Consider the following 24749-nt stretch of genomic DNA (forward strand, 5'->3'; position numbering starts at 1 on the left):
TACAACTTTAGTGACCTAAAACCACACAAATTGGTTATTTCTTCTTTTTCTTGCATAAAGAGTCTGGCACATGTTAGTTGGTTAGTGAGGCTTAAAGCCTCACAGACTGAGTTCTGGATATTGACCAGCTATGTCCACATCTAGAGGCACAACTAAGGGAAAATCCTCTTCCAAGCACATTCAGATTTTAATGAGAGTTCAACTCATTGCAGTTGCAGACCTGGAATCTTTATTTTCTTGCTGGCTGTAGGACCAAGACTACTCCCAGCTTCTAGAGGTGACCCTCATGACCTTGCCACATGGCCTCCTCCATAAGCTTTCATACAGTCTCACCCTTCAGATCTCTGCTTTCTGGAAGGGACAGTCCCTGGTTAACGTTAACCTGATTAGGTCAGGCCCACCTAGGAAAATTTCTCTTTTGATTCTTTTGAATCAGACTTAACTGATTTGGGGCCTTAACTACATTTGATAAACTTCTTCACCTCTGCCATGTGATGTAATCTAATCACAGAAGGAAAGTTGTCATAGACACAATCCTGCTCTTACTCAAGAGGAGGGGATTATTTGGGGCACAAGGACACAGGGAGCAGAAACACTAGGGGCCCTTCCAGAATTCTACTTACCATGGACAAACTGGTAAACAGTTTTCCAAAGTAGCCGTGCCAGTTTGCACGCCTCCCAGCCGTGTGTGAAGATTCTGATTGCTTCACATCCCCAGCAACATTTGATATTTGATCCCTTTTTCCCTTTTAGCTGTTTTGACGGGTACACAGTGTGTCTAGTTGTGGTTTGTGCTCTGTGTTTCCCTGATGGTCCACTGAAGCTGAATGCCTCTTTGTATGCTTATTTGTGTTTTGGATTTTTTTTTTTTTATGCAGTATCTGTTCAGGTATTTTGCCCTTAAAATGTTTTCTTTTGGGTTATCTGTCTCAATTTTTGGTTTGTAGAGGTTCTTTACCTGTTATGGATAGGACTCTTTTGTCAGATACGTGTATTTTGAATATTTATTTTCACCATTTTAATAGTGTCTTAATACCCCAATGATATTGAATCCATATTGTATAACTTTACTTTCACTTCCAATGCAAGTAATTTTGTCAGTCAAAAGAATTCTCTGGCCATATTCCTCTGTTTGGGGGATGAAGACAGAAACAACAGGAAATAGATTTGATCCTAAGTGTTTCCAAAAGGATTCCTATTTAAGAAGCCCTTAAGGGATAGTTTTTCTGACTACAAGATCTACTCCCAAGCTTGCTAAAGGAAAAAAGCCCAGAGCCTTACTTCTCCAACATGGCTGCCATGAATTCCTTTTGGACCCCAACTTAATACATTATGACTTAGGTCAAGTCCAAGTTCTTCCCTCACACCTTCTCTGATTGTTCTAGAACAGAGCATTTATCTCTTGGGAATTTGCATTGCACATAATTTGTTCCTTTCCTTGGACCAATCACCAGTCACATCTGTCACAGACATCACCATGCTCAATGCCCCTCTTATAGTTGAAGGAAACCAAGAACAGTAATGTCTAAAGGAAAAGATGATGTGATTGGGATTAGACAGCACTGGAGACTTGACTCAATAATGAAATCCCTCAGAGGCTCAGCTGGGCATACACACCGAGGAAACCAGAATTGAAAGAGACACATGTACCCCAGTGTTCATCGCAGCACTGTTTATAATAGCCAGGACATGGAAACAACCTAGATGTCCATCAGCAGATGAATGGATAAGAAAGCTGTGGTACATATACACAATGGAGTATTACTCAGCCGTAAAAAAGAATTCATTTGAATCAGTTCTGATGAGATGGATGAAACTGGAGCCGATTATACAGAGTGAAGTAAGCCAGAAAGAAAAACACCAATACAGTATACTAACACATATATATGGAATTTAGGAAGATGGCAATGACGACCCTGTATGCAAGACAGGGAAAGAGACACAGATGTGTATAAAGGACTTTTGGACTCAGAGGGAGAGGGAGAGGGTGGGATGATTTGGGAGAATGACATCCTAACATGTATACTATCATGTAAGAATTGAATCGCCAGTCTATGTCTGACGCAGGATGCAGCATGCTTGGGGCTGGTGCATGGGGATGACCCAGAGAGATGTTATGGTGAGGGAGGTGGGAGGGGGGTTCATGTTTGGGAACGCATGTAAGAATTAAAGATATAAAAATTTAAAAAATAAAAAAAAATTAAAAATTAAAAAAAAATATGGGGGTTGTGTAAGATCAATACTATAGTGCATGTCAAGTTCTAGACACAGTGCTGAGTACATAGAATAAAGGCCTATTATTGGTGGTAGTAATAATAATAAGATGATGACCTAGCCATATTTTTTACTCAAGAAAGCTTTTGTGGATTGTACCTTCTCAGGAGTGACAGTCTAATTAAGTGAAGAATTAGACACTCAACCCAATGGCAACATATCCATGAATCAGCCATGGTCCATGAGATGGCCGGCCCAAACAGTTCACTGATCTGTAATTCATTATAGACCATGGTAATTATCTCCACCAATCATACCGGATTCCTTAGGAAATTTGACTCACTGGTTGCTATAGAATGGAGAATAGAGTGTAGTTAGCATGAGAGCACCCACCCAGGTCTTGGGAGATGCAAATATTTCATCTGAGTTTCTAATAACTTCCTGCTCAACTTCTCAGCCAAAGAACTCTGTGACAGAGACATAAAGCTAATCACCAAACTAACTTCCTCTTCCACATGAGCTACAGAAAGACCTCATTTCCCAGACTGCCTTGCAGGTAGATGTAATCATATGATAACCCCAAACAAGGTATTATAAACAGAAGTGGTGTGCATTTCTTCTATGCTTGATGCATAAAGAACTACATACAGGTTGATTTTCTACACTCTTTTCTCTTCTGAGGCTTGATGTGATCAAGAACAGTAACTTTGAAAGCAAAAGCAAAAGATGGCAGAGTCCAAAGATGAGAGGAGCCCACATCCCTGACTCTTGACTTAGATGACCTTATGTGAATGAAAAATTATTATATTAAGGCACTGAGATTCAGGATTTTATCTTTAGAACAACCAGCATTACTCAAACCAATACATTCTCAATAAATGTCCCTTTATTGCTGAAATGATTCTCTAAGCCTTGCAACCAAACCAAGCCAAATTATGGCAACAATAGTATTTTTTAAAGACTTATATAAGAATTCTTAGATTTTCATCTCATAATGTCAACCAACTTTTCAGGTCCTTGTAACTTGTCTTCTCCAAGAATATAAAATTCACTCAACACTTTGTCCCTCCTACTGACAACCAGTATGCCCTGCTCATACTAGATACTCCTTATGTGCTTCTTGACTGATACAGGCACTTGGGTCACAAAACAATGATTTAGTCACCAACTCAGAGAGAAGGTACTTGAAGAACTAGTCTTTAAGAAATTATTCCTATAGTACCCATTTATTTATAGGCAGAAATTTAAAAAATAGAAGTTGTTAACAACCAGCAAATCACTGGCTGACAGACTCCAGTGTTTCCCTGAAATTCCCAACTTAGAAATTATCAATACTAGAATAGATGAGTTCTTTGAGCAGAGAAAATAAAGCCTGCAGTTAAAACCTCATAAATATAAAAGAAGGGGGAAGTTACACCTCTTTTTCTCAAATGAGTGAATATCTAGAAATCAGTTTCTATTTCAAAAGGTCTTATTAGCTGTAGATCATAATGTTATAGTAATGTTATCAGAGAGTGATGCTGATAGTTAAGTTTGCAATAATTAGATATTCAAGTGTAACTACCCAAAGAAGTCAAGCTTTAAAAATAAAAGATGAAACCTGATGTTTAAATGATTTCCCCCGACTACAGCAGAAACTTTATTTTACATTAGAGCTCAGATTCATCATTTTGATAGAAACCCTGTACAAAATTTCTGGGATGTATTATATGAGATTCAAATAACCGCAGGGCAGTTGAAAAACAAGAATTTTAGTTTGACTTTTTCTACTAAAATGTATCTGTTATAGCTAAAGATGATTTGGTGGCTAAAATCCTCTGATGGTCAAGGAATCAAAAAATTTCATCTGAGTTAACTCTTCTAACCTAAATATGTGTGTGTGTGTTAGTCGCTCAGTCGTGCCCAACTCTTTGTGACCCCATGGACTGCAGTCCACCAGGTTTCTCTGTCCATGAGATTTTCCAGGCAAGGATACTGGAGTGGGTTGCCATTTAATGATTGGATATTAGTTGATGGCTTCTATCTACATGGCTTTCTACATATAGAAAAAGTAATAAACTCTCTTGACAAATTATTTTTGTCCCTAAAGCTATTTGACCATGATTTTTTTGGATATTGTTGTGATATGTCCTCTGATGAGAATAATTGGAAATAATAAATTCTTAGGTTGCAAATGAAACATTGACACAAACCCTTAATTTTCTGACATAGAATGAAATAAACTTAAGAATGTTACAGCATGTTAACACTTTCCCCCATTATAAAGTTGATAAGAAAATGAAGAAAATTGTAGGATCCTAGAATGGCCCTTCATTTATAACTTTGAATGTGGCATTGACTCCCCTAAACATCCAACTCTTCTAGTTTTTATTAAAATCCAATTTCATCACAAGTCCTTTCACCAGAACTTCTTCAATCCCGAGCTCTTCATTTTCGTGCATCTCCTGGTTAGCTGGGTTTTATTTAAAAGTGAAGGGATGAGCCAGCACATGAAAAAGGAACTCTCCTTTCTTTGATATAACAAAGAGAAGAGTGGGCAGATGAAGTTCAGTTTTTAGGTCACAGAGGAGGATATGGGAAGAATATCCACTTAGGAGTCACAGTTATTTCAAAGATGTAGGAGGCAAGGTCAATGTTTAGAGTGAAGAAAGCAGGGCTGGGATGGGGGCTTCAAAAGAGATAAAGTCTTGTGCTGTGGAAATGGAAATGGGAGAAGATGCTGACAGAGGGCCAGCAATGACTTCTGGCCAGTACCAAGGGGCCAAGCAGGATATAGTATTACCAACTGAGTCATTTTCTTAAATAGCACTCAAATGGGGGTGATGGAAGTGGGGAGAAAAAGCAATGGAGTTTTTAAAAAATGGAATATCAAAAAAGTAGAAGAAAAGGTTAATTGAGATTAGTAGTGAGAGAGCTGAAAGGAAGAAATATATGGTGAGTAGGGTGTTGAAACTCAGGAGTCCCCAAATTGAGCACTTCCAGACAATGATAAGGTCCATGGAGGTGAGTTACCAAAGCCAAGAAGAGATGAAGGTGATCAACAAGCTGAAAGTCAAATGTACAAGCATCCATCCACATGCACCTCGGTCATGCCATAGCTAAACAGCATCACCAAGGAAAAATGAAGTGAAGAGGTTCTAGCACAAAATTTCAGGGGACGTTGGACGTGGAGGGAGAAAGAGAGAGGAGACAGAACTTGGACTGTTAGGGATTTGGAAGGATAATTGAGAGAGTGCAGGACTGTGAACAGAATGGAGTTGAGGATTAGGAAAGGAGGGATGGGGCAACGGTGGCCACTGGCTTTAGAGATGAGGTCATTATTAAAATTGGAGGAGCCACCTTAGCACATGGGAAGAAAAGTATGTTGGTTTGGGTTCCCTTATCCTTGGGATAAGGATTAAATACAAGTTGTTTATTCAAAGAGTGATTCTAGTAAATATTGGCAAGAGAGTGGGCAATTGAGAAAGGGAAGGGAAGGCAGGAATTAAGGGTATATCATATAACAAGTTGTCACTATGAGTAACTGGGACTCAGTCCCAGTAGGAAACTCTGGGAGCTGGTTTAGAATCATGTCTCGGAGTCATACTGCCTGAGTGGGGAGGGAACTGGGGTATTTATACACCAATTGCAATGAGACACTGATTCATGATTGATAGTTTCTCCTAGGTGGCATTGACTCTGCAGCATTTTGACTTGGCAAATGCTCAAACAGAGCATAATTTGGTCGCCAGAGAAAATTCTCAGACAAGTAGGTCCAGGGGCTTGCATGCACTAAATGCTGAGGTCCAAAGGGATTTGAACAGGAAATTGATAGTGTCTGCTACAGGAGGGAAGCCAAACTGTGAGGCTGCAGTCAGTAAGATGAAGTAGAAGTATCAAGTGTTGACAATTCCTTCATATAAAGGGGGGACAAGAAGAAAAGTTTTGCTACTCTCCCAATTTGTCTCACCCTCCACCCACCCCGAAGCACATCCACACATCTGTTCTCTAAGTCTTTGTCTCTATTCCTGCCTTGGAAATAGGGTCATCTGTACTATTTTTCTAGGTTTCATTTATATGTGTTAATACATGATATTTGTTTTTCTCTTTCTGACTTTACTCTGTATGACAGGATCTATTTAGGTCCATCCACATCACCACAAATGACAAAATTTCATTCCTTTTTATGGCTGAGTAATATTCTGTTGTATACATGTATCATATCTTCATCTACGCATCTGTTGGTGGACATTTCGGGTGCACTACACTGAGAGAACGGCATTGACATATATATACTGCCTATAAAATAGGCAGCTAGTGGAAGCTGCTGTAGGGAGCTCAGCTTGGTGCTCTGTGATGGCCTAGAGGGGTGGGATGGGGTGGGAGGGAAGCTAAAGAAGGAGGGCATATATGTTCACATATAGCTGATTCACGTTGTTATACAGCAGAAACTAATGTTGTAAAGCACTTATACTCCAATAATAAAATTTTTTAAAAACTCAAGAAAGAGGAAAAGTATTATTATGGTGACTTAAACTTATATGCTTTTAATGACTTTTATGATAATGATTTCTAAACATTTGTCAGACCACTCAACAATTGGTACCCCACCAAAATATTGTGAGATACCTGCTGGTTATTCTAACTGGTTTATCCAGACTCATTTAAATTTTGACAACCAATAACTGAAGTTATGGAATTACAGCCTGTCAGAGCAGGAAGAGATCTTGGAAAGGCATTAGATTAACCCCAAATTTTACACACGAGGAAAAGGAGATGAAATGTGATGTTTATGTTCCCAGAAATTTGCTGTGAGCGTTTGAACCCTTTTGCTTCCTACTGTGGTTCAAACGATGCCTTCACACTAGACGAGAGAGATAACCAGACTGAACAAGATTTCTTTGAGTGATTAAGCACATGAACCAACTTGTTTGCCAGTTCATTTCAGGTCCTCCTGGTCTGCTTTTCATTTTTGCTCCTACATTTTTTATGGATTCCAAGTTCCCAAACAAAACTACTCATAGATACAGAGATTAAAACAACAATCTATTGGATTTATACTTGATAAAAGGTAGAATAGGAATTTTGTATTTCTTTGACTGCCTCCTTAGTGTCTAACACAGTGCCGTGCATTTAGCAAGCACTCAATAAATATCAAAATATGTGGTTAGGAAAAATTCAAAAGGTTCGCAGTAGCATTAGATGCTCAGTAAATGCTAAACAGATGTGTTATGAGATACTGTAATCAGGAAAATCAAGCATGTTAGGAACAGTTATAAGAATATCCTAATTTGTGCCTGCGTTAAATGACTTCAATTAATTAATTACCATTAATAATCTAAAATCTTGGGACTTAAGGAGAAATTAAGAAGCCAGCAGCAGAAAACAGCAAGGAGATCCCCAAATTCTGTTTCCTTGCCCTTAGCTTGTTCTCCACGTCTGTGAGGGCAGGGGTTGGAGATGGGGGAGCAATGTCAGTTTCATCAGGATGCTATCAGTTCTCTTACAAAATGATGGAGTTTGCAAGTTAAAAAGGTAGTTGGCTGTCAGTTCTTGTTGCCTGTGTTGATTCTAGTCAGTTCTTGTTGCCTGTGTTTCTAGGGCGTGTCAACCAAGAATAGGAGACCAAGTAAGACCTTGCAGAACCCAAGATGTGGGGAAGAGGTTGGGAAACAAGCCGCTGTTGGTCTCTTGGAGTCCAAGAGCTGTACCATCAGGTAGAAGGATGCAGAATCAGGCCAAGGGAACTTCAGAGAGTTGTGTCTGCAATGAGGCAAGATGTGAGCCAAATTTGGACGCAGACGCTGAAGCCTGAAACAAGCCGTTCTGGCCATGAACTTAGAAAGGAGGAAAGGACCAAAAAAAAGTTATGGGAGTTTGAAACTAATGGACAAAGAAAGTAACAAGAGCCATAGTCTTAGCAGGATAAGCATACAAGCAGAAGGTTTAGTCCATTCAATAAATATGTACCTAGCATACTCAAGCAAGTGTGATATCAGACCCCAAGACATGGACTTGGAAACAAGGAAGAAAGGTTTCAGATATAGAGAAAAGATCAAACTCTTGTGTGCAAACACTTTTTGGATCTTTGGTTGTGTTACATTTATTAAGTCCCATTGGCCGAAGAAAGCCATCTGGTCAGGCTCAATGTCATTGTGGGAGGGAACCACCCAAAGGAGCTGATACAGAGAGACATAAGCAAAGTGAGGGGGACTTCCTTGGTGGTTCAATGGTTGGCACTTCACCTTCTGATACGGGCAGTGCCAGTTCAGTCCTTGGTTGGGGGACTGTGATCCCACATGCCTTGTGGTCAAGAGACCAAGGCATAGCACAGAGGCAGTGTTGTGAAAAAATTCAATAAAGACTTTAAAAAAATGGTCCACATTAAAAAAAAAAATGAGGACCACTTCTGCAACATTCTCCTACAGGACACTCTGGGAGATATAGCATCTCTGAGTTATCCCATCCAAGGAGGAGGAAGCCAGAAAATGTAGCCACCAGCCCCCATTCTTCATCAGATTACCTGAGGGGCAGCAAATCCCTTGTCCTTCTGCCCACCCCATGCAGACCAAGCATGCATCCACAGTCAGAGAACCCCCTCAGCAGAGAGATGCATGAAGACTTTGGCACAGAGAGACACTGTCTACAGTGACCTCCAGGGCAAGGAGAGGGAATACAGGAAGGGCATTAAAATAATGTCTGCTGCACAAGCAGTGGAGACACAGAGATTGAAAACAGACTTGTGGACACAGCTGCAGGGGGGTGGAAGGAGAGGGTGGGATGTATGGAGAGAGTCACATGGAAACATACATTACAATATGTAAACTGGAGAGCCAATGGGAATTTGCTGTATGACTCAGGGAACTCAAACCAGGCTTCAGTAACAACCTAGAAGGGTGGGATGGGAGGGAGGTGGGAGGGATGTACAGGTAAGAGAGGACATGGGTAAACCTATGCCTGATTCATGTTGATGTCTAGTAGAAACCAACACAATACTATAAAGCAATTATCTTTCAATTAAAACTAAATAAACTAAAAAGAAAAAAAAATTGTCTGCTGCACAGAGAGCATGAGTGAAATACAGAAACACAGAAATCCCAGATACCAATTTGCTTGTCTTAAGCAACTAGAGTCCTGACCATGTATTTTGTGACGGATCTGTGATATCCGACATGTGAAGCAGAAGGGGAGTCTTCACAAGGCAGGCAAGGTCAAGCTGAGGTGATTTCTGAGTGAGGCTCAGAATTTCAGCAAGTTAAAGTGAAACGGGGTTTATAGAGGATGGTGAGGCAGGTGAAACAAAATGCACTGGGACTGTATAAGGTTTACTATTAGTATCACCAGACTAGATGCTAAGAAAGGGGGGAGATGAAGCCACAGAAGTGGACTGAGGACAGTTCACGAAGGGTCACCCACACCATGTTAGGTGTTGGAATTTTGTGCCTAAATAGAAGGGGATCATCGAAAGGTTCTTGGAAAGTATAACCAAGTGGCCACATACAGGAAACCCTAGGATAACAAGTTGAACTGATAGTGAAGTTGAGGGTAGAGGCTGCCTTGTTCCTTTGTCCTGAGAAACCATTCATAGCCTGGAAGCAGGTAGCACCATCCCTTTTGACAGATGCTGCTATTAGGGAATCAGATTACCTGTCTTATCCCATTGCCACTGGATGAGGACATCAGAGATACTAATAGCCACAGTGAATGGCTCGTAGAGGTGGCCAGTTCCGTCCGTGAAATTTATTCCAGCTAAGAACAAAATGATTCAATGCATCCCACTTCCTCCCCAAATACACAAATACAAGAATCTAAAACTAGCCCCCTAACTTACAAATCCAACAGAAAAGCCAGGACAGAAGTGTCATCTCAGCACACTGGATTAAGCCCCTTATTCCCTGATATTCCAAAGGAACAGTGCCTATGGAAATTTTTCCTTAGTCTAGAAAGGAACTGTCTGTGTGAATAAGGCTAAGACTCAGCTATTCTTCACCTGTCTCATTGTCTGTCATTTTAGGTTTGATATAAATTAGTTGTGTAGTTCTTGGGAATAAATCAGAGTTTGAATCCCACTGTGGACTAGTAGCTCAGTCCTACAGAAACAAACAATCAGGGACATCCCAAGCCTTTTGGTGCTCCTAGTTGTAGGCAAGAGAAGCTCTTAGCATGACAGAAGAGAACTGAGTGTTGTCCATGGAGAACAATACTTAGGAGAAGCTTAGAAATGAGTTAGGTGGATTTAGAACCAGGTGTCCTGAGTGCTAGATCAAGGATTTTCCCCTTTCTCCTTTATCTTCCCCTCAAAGAACTGATCCCCTCCTCTTACAAATAGCTAATTCCAAAGGAGCATCCATCCATATAGTATATTCTATTGACAAGTTTTTATTGAGCCCTGCAGAGACAAAGTGCTTTAAAAGGGCTGGGTTCTACAGACAGCAATGTGACATACTCAGATTTATGTGCAAAGAAAAGCATATTATAGTTCTCTAGCTTGTAAGACTTCACTTGATCTGATGGCTTCATCCAGCTCTTACAAATACCTGTTTTATGTGTTGAAGTGTGGAAAGCTCTGTTTAACAATTGCCTTCTGGTTCTATACACAAAGGGCTTTCTCAGATCAGGTGACCCTTACAATATGCCCTGATAAGTTCGGGCTAAGATTTTCTGTCACATCTGGTTACTGAAAGACATGACATCCTCACACCACAGGCCTCCTCCTGTTGACAGAGGAGCTGAAGGCACAAATAAACAACTAGGCTCCTCCGCTGTTTCAGCGGCATCTGTTCAAAGGAGCTGTCAAGCCTTCCGCTCCTCTAGTGAAATCATATTTACTTTATTCATCTAAATAATGTGGCTTATTTGCCTTCAGTATGAAATTGTCTTGATCTGTTTCTTGTTGATTGATTTTTATGAGATAGCATATCATTTGCTGTGCATCCCTATGCCAGTCTGCTAAGAGTGGAATGACTTCTTATTGAATAGTTCCAATTATTATCTCCTTTTATAGTTTTAGAATCACTGCATTTATTCAAAATGCCCAAGTCCTCATCTCCATGCTATTCACTGCCCAAACATGCCCCCTCAAACAAATAAAAGGAAAAGAATGATCAAAAAAATAAAAATAATAAATAAAAATTGAAAAAAAGAAAGATACATACTCTATATCCCATTTCCAACATGCTGCTCTGTTTGGGTAATTATAACAATTGAAATCCACTTAAATGAGTGTCTTTCCTGGTGGCCCAGACAGTAAAGAATCTGCCTGCAATGTGGGAGACCCAAGTGTGATCCTTGGATCAGGAAGATCCCTTGGAGAAGGAAATGACTACCAACTCTAGTATTCTTGCCTGGAGAATTCTGTGGACAGAGGTGCCTGGCGGACTACAGTCCATTGGATCACAAAGAGTCAGACAGGACTGAACGACTAACGCTTTCTTTCTTAAATGGATTATATTATTTTTTAAGACTATTTTTAAGATTATTTCTTTTAATTGGAGGATAATTACTTTACAATACTGTGATTTTTTTTTTAATTTTTGAGATACATCAATATGATTTGGCCTTAGGTACACGTGTCCCCTCCATCATGAACCCCCTCTCACCTCCCTCCCCACCCTCTCTCTCCAGGTGGTCACAGAGCACCAGCTTTGTGTGCCCTGCTTCACGCATCAAACTCGCACTGGGTACCCATTTGACATACAGTAATGTATACGCTTCAAGCTAGTCTCTCAAATCATCCCTCCCTCTCCTTCTCTCACTGAGCCCAAACGTCTATTTTTAAGACTATTGTTTAAAAGCAACTTTAAGGAATTTCCCTGGCAGCCCAGTGGTTAAGACTCTACACTTTCAATACAGGAAGTACAGATTCAGTCCCTGCTTGGGGATCTAAGATGCTACACGCCACGTGGCCAAAACATCAAAACATAAAACAGAAGCAATATTGTAACAAATTCAACAGAGACTTTTAAAAAGGTCCACATCAAAAAATCGTTAAAACAAAAGCCTACTGCTCTTTTTTAAGAAAAGCAATTTGAAGTGTACAACAAAACTGAGAGAAAGGTACAGATAGTTCTCATATATGCCTGCTCCAACACACATAAGCTGTCTACTTTTTTCAACATTACTCACCAGAATGGCACCTTTTTTACCAAGGATGAACCTATATTGCCACATCATAATGCCAGTGAACCTTAGGGTTCACTCTTGGTGCAAATTCTGTAGGTTTGGACCTGAGTATAATGACATATCTATCATCGGAATATCATACAAAATATTTGGACTTCCCTCATATTCCCTGTGCTCTACCTGTTCTTCTCAGCCCCCACCACCTCTGGCAAACACTGAACTTTTTTTTTTCTCTGCACAGTTTTGCCTTTTCAAGAATTTCAGATAGTTAGAATCATACAGTATGCAGACTTTTCAGACTGGGTTCCTTTGCTTTAGTAATAGGTCTTTTTTTGATTTGATAGGTCATTTCTTTTTAGCACTGCATAATAGTCTGTTATCTAGATATACCACAGTTTATTTGCCCATTTACCTACTGAAGGACATCTCAGAAGCTTCCAAATATTGACAGTTACAAATAAAGCTGCTCTAGACATCTGCGCAGGTTTTTGTCTAAACATGAGTTTTCTACTCATTTGGGTAAATACCAAGAAGTGCAATTGCTGGATTATATGGAAATAGTATGTTTGGCTTCTTAAGAAGCTGCCAAAGTGTCTTTCTGCATGGCTGTGCCATTTTACATCCTCACCAACAATGGATAAGACACCCTGTTGCTCCACCTTCTCATCAGCCTTCAGTGCTGTCAGTGTTCCAGATTTGGGTCATTCTAATAGATGTGTAGTGATATGCCACTGTGGTTTTAATTGGCAATTCCTTATGACATACGATGTGGGGTATCTCTTCATATGCCTGTTTGCCATGTGTGTGTCTTCACTGGCGAGGGATATGTTATGGTCCTTGATCCATTTACTTTTTAACAATTAAAAGAACATATATATACTTAAATATATTTGGCTGCACGGGGTCCTAGTTGAGGCTGCAGGATCTTTGATCTTTCATTGTAACTTGCAGGATCCCTCTTGCGCTCTCTCTGTTTTTGTTTTTTGCAGGAAAAATAATGCTTGTTTTTGGTTTTGTTTTTAACAACAGGGAACCCTGCTTAACGCACTCTGGTGACCTGAATGGGAAGGGAGTCCAAAACGGAGGGAATGTATGGCTGATTCATTTTGCTGTACAGTAAAAACTCTTTGTACACAACATTGTAAAGCAACTATACTCCAATAAAAATTAATTTAAAAATTTACACATGTGAACTCTGTTAGTTGTGGCATGCAAACTCTCATTTGCACCATGTGGGACCTAGCTCCTTGACCAGGGATTGAACCCAGGCCCCCTGCATTGAGGAGCGTGGAGTCCTAGTCACTGGACCACCAGGGAAGTCCCCTTGGACCACTTTTAAATCAAGTTCTTTATTTTCTGATGGTTGGATTTTAAAAGCTCTTCGTGTATGTTGGATAGCAATCTTTTACGTATCCTTTGCAACTATTTTCTCCCTGTCTGTCACTAGCCCTCTAGATTCTCTTGATATGGTCTTTCACAGAAGTTTTTAATTTTATGAAGTCAATACCTGAGGGGCCACTCAGTAAGCTTACATTTTTGATCCAGGAAACTGAGCTAAATAATCGGTTTCTGTTTGGAGCCACTAAGATTTCAGAGAAGGAAGTGGCAACCCACTCCAGTAATCTTGCCTGGGAAATCCCAGGAACAGAGCAGCCTGGTGGGCTACAGTCCCTGGGGTTGCAAAGGGTCGGACACGACTTAGCAAAACAACAGCAATAAGACTTTCCGTGGTTTGTAACACACATCATCATGATGATACATGACTGAAACCCCTGTGCCTGAGAGGCTTTCTCCAAGATCAGAGAAGCTTAATGAGGACTCCCGGCTCTCCTCAGCCATCAGAGCCACAGACTGTCTCCCTGGGTTTGCTGCTGTCTCCAAGGCTCAGCCACTCATCATGCTCTCTGAGCTTTTTTGTTAATCACCCGAGAGCCTGACAAGAGACACAATTTATGTTGATCCTGGGGAAGTGGAAGACAGAGAAGAAGTCTCATGCAGGAGAGGTGGTGATCTTTACCTATATCTCTCCAGACCCACTTTCTGCCCATCTCTTTTTCCAAAATAAGACAGAAAGAGGTGAGAGTATTCAGATGGCTGAGGTGTGTGACCCTGAGTCCAGACTTGAAGGAGGAGGAACTTTGATTGGGGGATAAGATACAAGTCAGCACAGATGAGCCCTGAGAACCTATACACAAGAGACTATTCAGGCTGAAGCATGGGTATAACGTAGGCAGGAATATGCTTTGGTACCGACCCTGCTGCGCCCCCTGCCCCTCGTCCCCCATCCCCATAAATTCTCCTCTCTTCCTTTCTGGACCTCTAACCCTCCATCCCATCAGCAAATTTCAGTGAGGCCTTTAGCTGACCATGGCTTAGGGTGTCACCCTTCCCAGAGATAACCGGACTTTCACACAAGTGTTTGATATGAAAAAAATAAATTAAATTTAGGATGGAGTTGAGAGGGAAACTTTGGAGGCAAGGAGAGGCCTTTTAATGCTAAATCATATCAACTGACCTTGCTTCTCTCCAAAATGTTCTCGGGGTACCCCTTCCTCTCTCCTTCTCTCTTTTCCTTACCTTCTCCTATCTAATTGTGGCTGTAAAGCTGCAATCTCCCTATTTCTGTCCATCTCTGTTTCTATAATATTATATGTCTTTGTCAATTGAACATTGTAATTTTCCTGTGTGTTTCTTCATTGGCCTATAAGGGCCAGTAGGGCAGAGTCTGGGACCCTGTCCCTGCCCCCGCCCCCCAGTTCCCTTTCTCCCTCCTCCTTACTGCAAAGCGAAGTCCCCCACGCATAAGAGAGTGCATGCAATCCAGGAAATTAAGCATGGTCTCAGGAAATGTCAGTAAAATGAAGAACCTAGGCCCCCTTGTGAAATGCAGAATCCCACCCCCCAAATGGAACTGTTATCAGATGAGCCGGTTTTCAATCCTTGATGTTTTATTTCCCAGGTTTTATTCCTTGAACCCCGTACAGGAGCTCCCCTTGCCAATAGAATTACAAAATTCTTTATATGTGGAACGAAGTCCAATATTCCATCAAACTTGCTCAAATAAACTTGAGTAAGCATCATGAAAATCAGCATAAGGGACAAACCTGCCAAAGGAAAAGGGATGGGTCAGGACCAGAGACCTCCCACCACCACCATGTTTGGGAGTTCTGGTCCCATTTGAGAACCTCTGAGAAGCAGTGGTCATTCCTAAAACAGCAAATGCACAGAAGCACAAAATTTGAGGTGGAGACTGTTTTCGCAGACCAGCGTCCCAGTGGGTGCCTAAGGGGAAGGGACTCTGGTCTAAAGGGAGACAGATGTGGGCTCCAGGAGGATTTAGCACGCCTTTTTATCTGTTCACAATCAGCAGCCAGTTCCTGCTGTTGAGGAAAGTGAGCATGTGGGTTCAAAGAGAAGCTTTAGCTTGGAGCCATGGTTATCCGTGGGAAAAGGAGGCAAGAGAGCCAGAAGAGAGGCAATGAGAAGCGTTGCTGGGATCCATAACATTCCGTGGCATAATGAGAATTTCTAAAAACTGCAAGTCTGAGTTAGCAGCGTTATTATACTGTCACCCAGCCTGAACCTTCAAGCTGACAATTTGCTGTGAATTCTTCTTTCACTTCTTTTTTCTCCTTCCTTCTGGAACCATGCATAGTTTGCCCTAAGAGACAAAGGTGATGGTGTAAAAGAAGAAAAGAAGGCTATGTGTGGGGGTGTATGTGTGTTTAAATGAAGATAACTTTGGTCCAGAAGATCCCCTGGATGAGGGCATGCAACTCACTCCAGTATTCTTGCCTGGAGAATACCCCTGGAAAGAGGAGCCTGGTGGGCTACAGTCCACGGGGTTGCAGAGTCAAACACAAGTGACATGACTAAGCCTGTACACGAGAGTTGAGATATATGAGAAGTATCTTACTGGGAAGCAAGTGAAGGTTTGAGGACTTAAGATTGCTTTTAATATATCATTTCTATTTGGAAGACCAGCATTCTACTTAAGAAATGGAGGAATGCACTGAGGTCTCTGTGGACGGCAGGTACCTTGCACTACTGAAATGGGCATGGCATCTGTCTCCTGCCTGACATAGGCTCAAACTTGCTCATAATCTCCTCAGTCACTTCTCAGAGGCTCGGAGGCCTGTGGATTTGGGCTTTACACTCCAAAGACAAGAGGCAAAAAGGGCTCAGAAAAATAGCCAATGCCTGCAGGTTAATCTTCTGTTTAGTCTGTGATCAGTCAATTTACTTGTATATTGCCCAAGTTTCCAATATCAGCTCTACGAGACCAAGTATTAGTAACTCCATGTCTTCTCTATGAGACCAAGTATTAATAACTCCATGTCTTCTATAGCCACGACAGTGCTTCTAATCGAAGAATCTGGGGTCATGGGTCCCCAGGACACAGCAGAGGTCACTCACCAGCTTTGCTGTGCTTGAGTCACACTCATCTTTGTCAGGAAGTCCAGCCTGCAATCTCGTGAATTCATAGTGCTGGTTACAAAGCGGATGGGACATACATAGCAAGAGATTGCAGTGAAAGCTGTGTAGTGGGGAGGGTCTGGAGGAACAGTCCAGAGACCAAGGATTTCCTTTAAAAGCTCCCCCTCAACTAGGAAGTCCTGCTCCTTCATGAGCCACAGTATCTTTTTCTATAAAACGAGGCAGTTAGACCAAGCCAGGGTGCCATTCAACTGCCCTCAGTTATAATCATGTGGAAGGACTTCAGGATGTGATAATGGGAAGTGGTGGGACCTCCAGCTTGAACTTTTTAAACATATGACCCTCTTAAGGCCATTCAAATGTAATTTTAGAAAAATATTTTTACATTGTAAACACTTTCAATTTGGGGATAATTTTAGACTTAAAAATTTTGCAAAAAATTGCACACAGGTACACCCATGTTCACAACAGCATGATTCACAATAGCCAAGAGGTGGAAGGCGTCCATCAGCTGGTGAATGGATGAACACAACGTGGTACATACAAGCAATGGAATATTATTCAGCCAGAAAAAGGGGAAGGGAATTCGGACAATGCTTCACACAGATGAACCTTGAAGCTATTCAGCTGAGTGAAATAAGTCAGTCACAAAAAGATAAGTATTGTATGATTCCACTTACATGAAATACCTAGAGTAGTGAAATTCTTAGAGACAGAGGGTAGGATGGTGGCAGCCAGGACCTGGAGGAGAAGATATGAGGGGTTATCATTTAATGAACATAGAGTTCAATGTGCAGGATGGAAAGAGCTCTGTAGTGAGGGTTACACAACAGTGGAGAGATACTTAGTGTCCCTAAACTGTGCACTGAATACTTTAAAATGAAAAGTTTTATATTATATATATTTTACCACAATAAAAATTACTCTTTTTAAAATAGCACATGAAATTAAAAGATGCTTACTCCTTGGAAGAAAAGTTATGACCTATCTAGATAGTATATTCAAAAGCAAAGACATTACTTTGCCGACTAAGGTCCACCTAGTCAAGGCTATGGTTTTTCCTGTGGTCATGTATGGATGTGAGATTTGGACTGTGAAGAAGGCTGAGCGCTGAAGAATTGATGCATTTGAACTGTGGTGTTGGAGAAGACTCTTGAGGGTCCCTTGGACTGCAAGATCCAACTAGTCCATTCTGAAGGAGATCAACCCTGGGATTTCTTTGGAAGGAAGGATGCTAAAGCTGAAGCTCCAGTACTTTGGACACCTCATGCGAAGAGTTGACTCATTGGAAAAGACTCTGATGCTGGGAGGGATCGGCGGCAGGAGGAGAAGCGGATGACCCAGGATGAGTTGGCTGGATGGCATCACGGACTCGATGGACGTGAGTGTGAGTGAACTCCGGGAGGTGGTGGTGGACAGGGAGGCCTGGCGTGCTGTGATTCATGGGGTCTCAAAGAGTCGAACACGACTGAGTGACTGAACTGGAAATAGCACAAAGTTCCCATATACCCTTTATCCAGCTTTTCCAAAGTCAACATAGGATAAAACCATAGGACAATTATCAAAGCCAGGAGAAACATTGCTACAACACTGATAATTAATCTACAGATTTGGTTCACATTATTCCAGTTGTCCCACTAATGTCCTTATTTCTGACTTAGGACCCAATTCAAGATAGGAATTGATTTTGTTGTCCTGTCTTGTTAGTCTCCTCCAGTTTTGAAAATTTCTACTGTCCTGATTTGACTTTCATGAACTTGAAGATTTGGAAGGGTAGTAGCCAACTAAGGGTTTGCCTGATGCTTCCTCTGGCTGAACACAGATTACCTTTTTTGGCAAGAAAATCATATGAGTGATGTCTCCTTCTCAGTGTATCATATCAGGAGGCATGTGATTTTGATGTGTTTCATCCATGGTGAGATTAACTTAGATCGCTTGGTTGAGGGGGTCTCTGCCAGATTTCTCCACCATAAAGGTATTATTTCTCTTTGTTTACCATTTGATATGACCCACTAATTTAAGCATCCTTTGGTGACACTGGCCAGCCACAATTATTTGTGTGCTTTTTTTTCAATGGAGTATAATTGCTTTACAATGTTGTGTCAGTTTCTGCTGTACAACAACAGGAATCAGCTATAAGCATACACATATCCCCTCCCTCTTGAGCCTTCTTCCCCCCACCCCACCATCCCACACCTCTAGGTCATCACAGAGCAACCAAGCTGAGATCCCTGTGCTATGCAGCAGCTTCCCACTACCTGCTGCTTTACACAGGGTAGTGCAGGTATGCGTCAGTGCCACTCTCTCAATTCATCCCACCTCCTCGACCACCGACCGTGTCCACAAGTCCATTCCCCACGTCTGCGTCTACCATCATAATTATTCACGGTGCTTCCAAATGGTGATATTCAGCTTCCTTTCATGACTTCTACTTTTCTTCATTGGAATTCTACTGTAAGAAGGAGTTTTCCATTTGCCTCTGTTCAAATTTAATTTTTTAAAAAATCAGTAAAACAGAGCCAGAACAATGTCTGTCCAAAGCTTAATGGTGCTTGATAACCCCAAATTTCCTTTCTTGTTAAAAATTCACAGATTCTTCATGCCCTCCAGAATAGGAAATAAAATTCCCAAATTTTTACCACCTCACTGTGGTCACAGGCACAAGTCTTTAGAGAGCAAAAGATGAGCACGCCTACATTTTTTCCTTCTCCATCTTCCCTCTTCCTTTTTGATAAACCTTAATATTTCCCTGAGCACATCAGCAGGGTTAAGTAGAGAAAACATTCAAGAATGTCTGAGCCTGGAAAGATGCACATAAAATATTTATGTTTAACTTGCCCTGAAGAAGGTGGTTTTAATGAACAGAAACTAAATCACAAATGCTACAGTGTTCTAAAAAATTTTCATTCGCACACCCGACCCCTAGCCAAACTTGCTGTGCCCTTGAAGTTCATCCAGTATCTGCTTCCTTGGCCTCAGGTCCCCTCCTCCAGTGCCAGGAACATCCCTTGAGGGCCCTTATCTGGGCTGCTCCAGGCTGGTGTCACCAACTGACAGACAGACCCAGTGCTATTGTAGAGTTCCAAATCTGCACAGTCTTAAAAATGGAAGGAATAAGACTTTATTTTTCAGCTACCCATTTGTTCCTGTATTCCATTGTTGAGTAACAAACCAACCCCAAACTTATTAGTATTAAGCAACAACTATTTTTTTAACTTTTTATTTAATAATGGAGTATAGCCAATGATTACCACACAACTGCACTCATCTCACATGCTAGTAAAGTAATACTCAAAATTCTCCAAGCCAGGCTTCAGCAATACATGAACCATGAAATTCCAGATGTTCAAGCTGGTTTTAGAAAAAGCAGAGGAACCAGAGATCAAATTGCCAACATCTGCTGGGTCATCAAAAAAGCAAGAGAGTTCCGGAGAAACATCTATTTCTGCTTTATTGACTATGCCAAAGCCTTTGACTGGGTGGATCATGATAAACTCTGGAAAATTCTTAAAGAGATGGGAATACCAGACCACCTGACCTCCCTCTTGAGAAATCTATATGCAGGTCAGGAAACAACGGTTAAAATTGGACATGGAACAACAGACTGGTTCCAAATAGGAAAAGGGGTACATCAAAGCTGTATATTGTCACCCTGCTTATTTAACTTATATGCAGAGTACATCATGAGAAACGCTGGGCTGAATGAAGCACAAGCTGGAATCAAGATTGCCAGGAGAAACATCAATAAACTCAGATATGCAGATGACACCACCCTTATGGCAGAAAGTGAAGAACTAAAGAGCCTCTTGATGAAAGTGAAACAGGAGGGTGAAAAAGTTGGTTTAAAGCTCAACATTCAGACAACTAAGATCATGGCATCTGGTCCCATCACTTCATGGCAAATAGATGGAGAAACAGTGTCAGACTTTATTTTGGGGGGCTCCAAAATCACTGCAGATGATGATTGCAGCCATGAAATTAAAAGATGCCTACTTCTTGGAAGAGAAGTTATGACCAACCTAGATAGCATATTAAAAAGCAGAGACATTAATTTGCCAACAAAGGTCCATCTAGTCAAAGCTATGGTTTTTCCGGTAGTCATGTATGGACGTGGGAGTTGGACTATAAAGAAAGCTGAACATAGAAGAATTGATGCTTTTGAACTATGGTGTTGGAGAAGACTCTTGAGAGTCCCTTGGACTGCAAGGAGATCCAACCAGTCCATCCTAAAGGGAATCAGTCCTAAACATTCATTAGAAGGACTGATGTTGAAGCTGAAATTCCAACACTTTGGCCACCTGATGTGAAGAGCTGACTCATTTGAAAAGACCCTGATGTTGGGAAAGATTGAGGGCAGGAGGAGAAGGGGACGACAGAGGATGAGATGGTTGGATGGCATCACCGACTCAATGGACATGAGTTTGAGTAAACTCCAAGATTTGGTGATGGACAGGGAGGCCTGGCATGCTGCAGTCCATGGGGTTGCAAAGAGTCGGACTTGACTGAGCGACTGAACTTAACTGAACTGATAGGCAATGAACAATGTTGTGGTAGTTTCAGGTGGACAGCAAAGGAACTCAGCCACACATTTACATGTATCCATTCTCCCTCAAACTTCCCTCCCATCCAGGCTGTCACATAACATTGAGCAGAGTTCCCTATGTTATACAATAGTAGGTCCTTGTTGGTTATCCGTTTTAAATACGGCACTGTGTACATGTCCATCCCAAACTCCCTCTCTTTTCCTCCCATCCTTCCCCTCTGGGAACTTGAGTTTGTTCTCCAAGTCTGTGAATCTGTTAATAAAACAACAACTACTTTATTATGTTCATGGACTTGGGATCAAAGATTCATACAGGCACAATGGGGGGACCTGGGGATGGTCCACATGGGTTCCATTTTAATGGCTAATGGCCTGCAGTTTCCTTTTCTTGTGATACCTAAGAGAAGAGACTGGAGAAGTTGGTGTGGGGATGAACGTAAAGGGAAGTCTCTATGGCTGAGAAGAGAAGATGAAAAGATAGACGAAAACTACAGTAGTGGAGGAAAGAATGGGTTTGGGGGAGAAGGGAGGTGAACATATTACATCTGAAAAGTAGGGAGATGGGGAGGAGAACAGTGACAGAAAACCAGAGGGTCACATGCGGAGTCCCATCCCAGGAGCCCCAGCATGCACCCCAGCTCTGGCATCCCTGTCCAGGGGCACCCCCAGAAGCTAACCTTGCCTGTGTCTGTCTGACTCTTCACAGCTCCCCTTCGCTGAAGGCCTGTACCATTTTTATCACAATGGCCTGGCCAAGGCCAAGAGAAGACGCAGCCTACAGCATCAGCAGCAGCTGGAGAGAGACCCCAGGGTGAGTCTTCCTAGAAACCTGCCTTCTAACCTCTGCGGCCGCAGATGAGCCTGTGGAGGGAGTGTGCAAGGGTGGGGCAGGGGTCAGGACTGTGGAGCAAAGGCACTCAGTGGGTGTGTTGCAATCACCCACACGGACCCTTCGCAGGGTGGTCCTGGGGACTCTGCTGCTCTGCCTTACACATGATAATTTTACCGTCGAGAGACCAAGGGAGGGGAGTAAACAGGGACACCACCCCTTTCCTGCCCTTTCCTCCTGCATTGTTGTGTGAGGATTTCGGGTTGCCAGGGGATGTGCTTTGGCATCTGATGGATGGGAAGACACCAGCAGTTTAATGAGTCGTTTTATGGGAGGTTTCTCCTGGTGAATCCACATGCCCTGAGGAGACTGCCATGCCCCGTGTGGTGAATGGGAACACGAGAGGGCCAGCAAGCCATCAGCTTGCAGGAGACAGCTGGCTTCTCCTGTCCACACATGACTGAATCCTCGGTCTCCTCTGCCCGTCTGCCCATCACAGCACTTCCTGATCTATGTCACCCAGGCCCCCTGTCTTCCTGATGCTCAGGACTCCCATTCTGAACTCCAATCTTTACCTTCTCTTGGACTCTAGGTCTCAATTTCTACTCCCTTACCCTCCCTAGAAATTTAAATCCAATTTTCTTACAACCAAACTCATCACCCTGTCCATAAGCCTCCTTCTCCAATGTTCCCACTTCCTGTTTTCTCAGAATAGAAACTTTGGGCATCGTTGAACCCTCCCCCTTCTAATCCCTTCTGCTCTCCCCACACTCATTCAACTGGAAGGATCTGATTTCTTGTATACAGCTCACCAAGAGGGAAAGTCATCATCCAGGCAGCTTGCTATCTGTACACTGAAGGCTTCATGCCCTCTTGCCTAGGACATGGGGGACACAGATGTAAAGAGGGCAGACGTTTGAATTAGACATTACATATGAGACTCCTTTGGAGCTGGTGCAATCTAGAATCATTCTGGTGGGGCTTTTCATGGAAACATGTGACTGTGCTGAATGTGGACTTTAATTAGGAATACAGATGAAGCAGACTCCCCCAGCCGATCACCAGTTGACATGCCACAGGCAATTTTCCTGGAACTCCTCAACCCAGGGATCCCACATTCCCTACAATGGAAACACTGCTTTGAGAATCCACTTTATCTTTGCTTTTGCAGTAGGTTTAAAGATGTCTGTACTATCAACCCAAGCCAAGCATTCTTAAAGGGCCTGTTGTAGAAGCTGGCACCATTACTTAAGAGAGAAGCTCTTTTCTGTCTTCACAACCTTGACCTTGACTGTGCCAGTTCAGTGTCTGGGATGCCCTTGAGAAGCTCATGGGCAGGGAATCCTGCCTGTCTCACCTGTGTCCCGTACCCAGAGAAGGTACCAGTGGACCACGACCACCCTGGTACATGTGACACTGGTTTTCCTTATGCTTCATGCCTGCCCCATGGTCTCACCCTTTATGGTCAATTATTTACTTTTATTTATACAATTCTTAAAAGTCCCTTGTGTTTCTGTCCTCTTCCATGATTAAAGACAGTGCCCTGAGGTCATTCAGAGAGAAACACATAAAAGAAACTGGGAAAGAAGGAAAATGATGCTTAAGAGGTTTGGATCAGGAAAGGGAACCAAGAAATCGTGAAACTAAGAAGCCATCGTTTGGTTCAGAGAGATGCCTTGAGCCCATTAGAGTAAGATTGTTTTATTCTTGCACTTACTTGAAACGATCTTTGAAATGCTGATTCTTGAAGGATACAGAGATATTTCTGAAAGAGAAGACAGTATGATGGGATGGGGAATAAAGAAGGAAATCCTGCATTGGTGATTCCAGTCACTTGTCTTTCTCCTCAAAGTAGTATCTATTTTATCCAAATGGAGCATCCATTATCCCTCCATTGCCCATTATAAGGGTCCTCCTGGTAGCCACTTGCCTCTGCCTGCTGGGGGTATCCATCTGCCCTGTCCGTAAAGAACAAGAGAAGATAACAGTGATACTGAAGGTCATAAATCTCCTGTATCTTTTATCTGCCTTCTCATACAGGTTAGATGTCAGGGCTGCTGTCATTAATAAAATCATTTTAGGAAAAGAAATAAAGCATAAAATCTCATAACTCATTGCAAAATGAAAAAAAAAAAAACCTGCTAGTAATGATTGCCTTGTTCCCAAATGTTAGATTAAGGCCTGAGTCTTTTCTGCATGACATGTTTGTGGTCACCTAGTTTTGGCATCAGCTGATACCAAAACATGAGGATGACTGCTCTTAAACAAAAAAACATTGACAATGGAGTGTACAACAGCCGTATTATAAGGATGCTGTGAGGCCTGTGGACTTATAGACTTCAACAAAAGACAAATACATTGAGTTAGGACACCTCAATTTGGGGGTTCCCAAGCACATTCAAACAAGGTGCAGAAAGAGAAGAAACTGGAAGAATAGAAAGGAGAGGGGAAGGACTGGGTAGCTGAAAAGGATGTTTTTGTCTCTTGCAGAAGTTGCAAGTTACTTTTCATGAGTCAAGATCTTAAGAGCAAGTTGTTTTAGCTATATTCCAATTAAAAAATAAGTAAATAATAATAATAAAGAATAACAGAGCCACAATATGGAGGAAGCTTGGGTCCCTGAAT

At 41.9% G+C, this 24749-nt stretch overlaps 1 protein-coding gene across 2 annotated transcripts in view; it reads left to right on the forward strand.

Moving 5' to 3' along the window:
* LOC138417851 (neuroendocrine convertase 2) overlaps window positions 1–24749 on the forward strand; it is a 238392-nt gene that overhangs the window by 5065 nt on the left and 208578 nt on the right. The window contains exon 2 of one of the 2 annotated variants that reach the window (XM_069548862.1): window positions 22002–22106. The exons of the other annotated variant lie outside the window; for it this stretch is intronic. Coding sequence (XP_069404963.1) covers window positions 22002–22106 — 105 coding nt within the window. The remainder of the gene's footprint in view (window positions 1–22001; window positions 22107–24749) is intronic. 2 annotated transcript variants of the gene reach the window in all.

This window comes from Ovis canadensis, chromosome 13 (genome assembly GCF_042477335.2).
Source record: "Ovis canadensis isolate MfBH-ARS-UI-01 breed Bighorn chromosome 13, ARS-UI_OviCan_v2, whole genome shotgun sequence".
In the NCBI taxonomy this organism is placed as follows: Eukaryota; Metazoa; Chordata; class Mammalia; order Artiodactyla; family Bovidae; genus Ovis; species Ovis canadensis.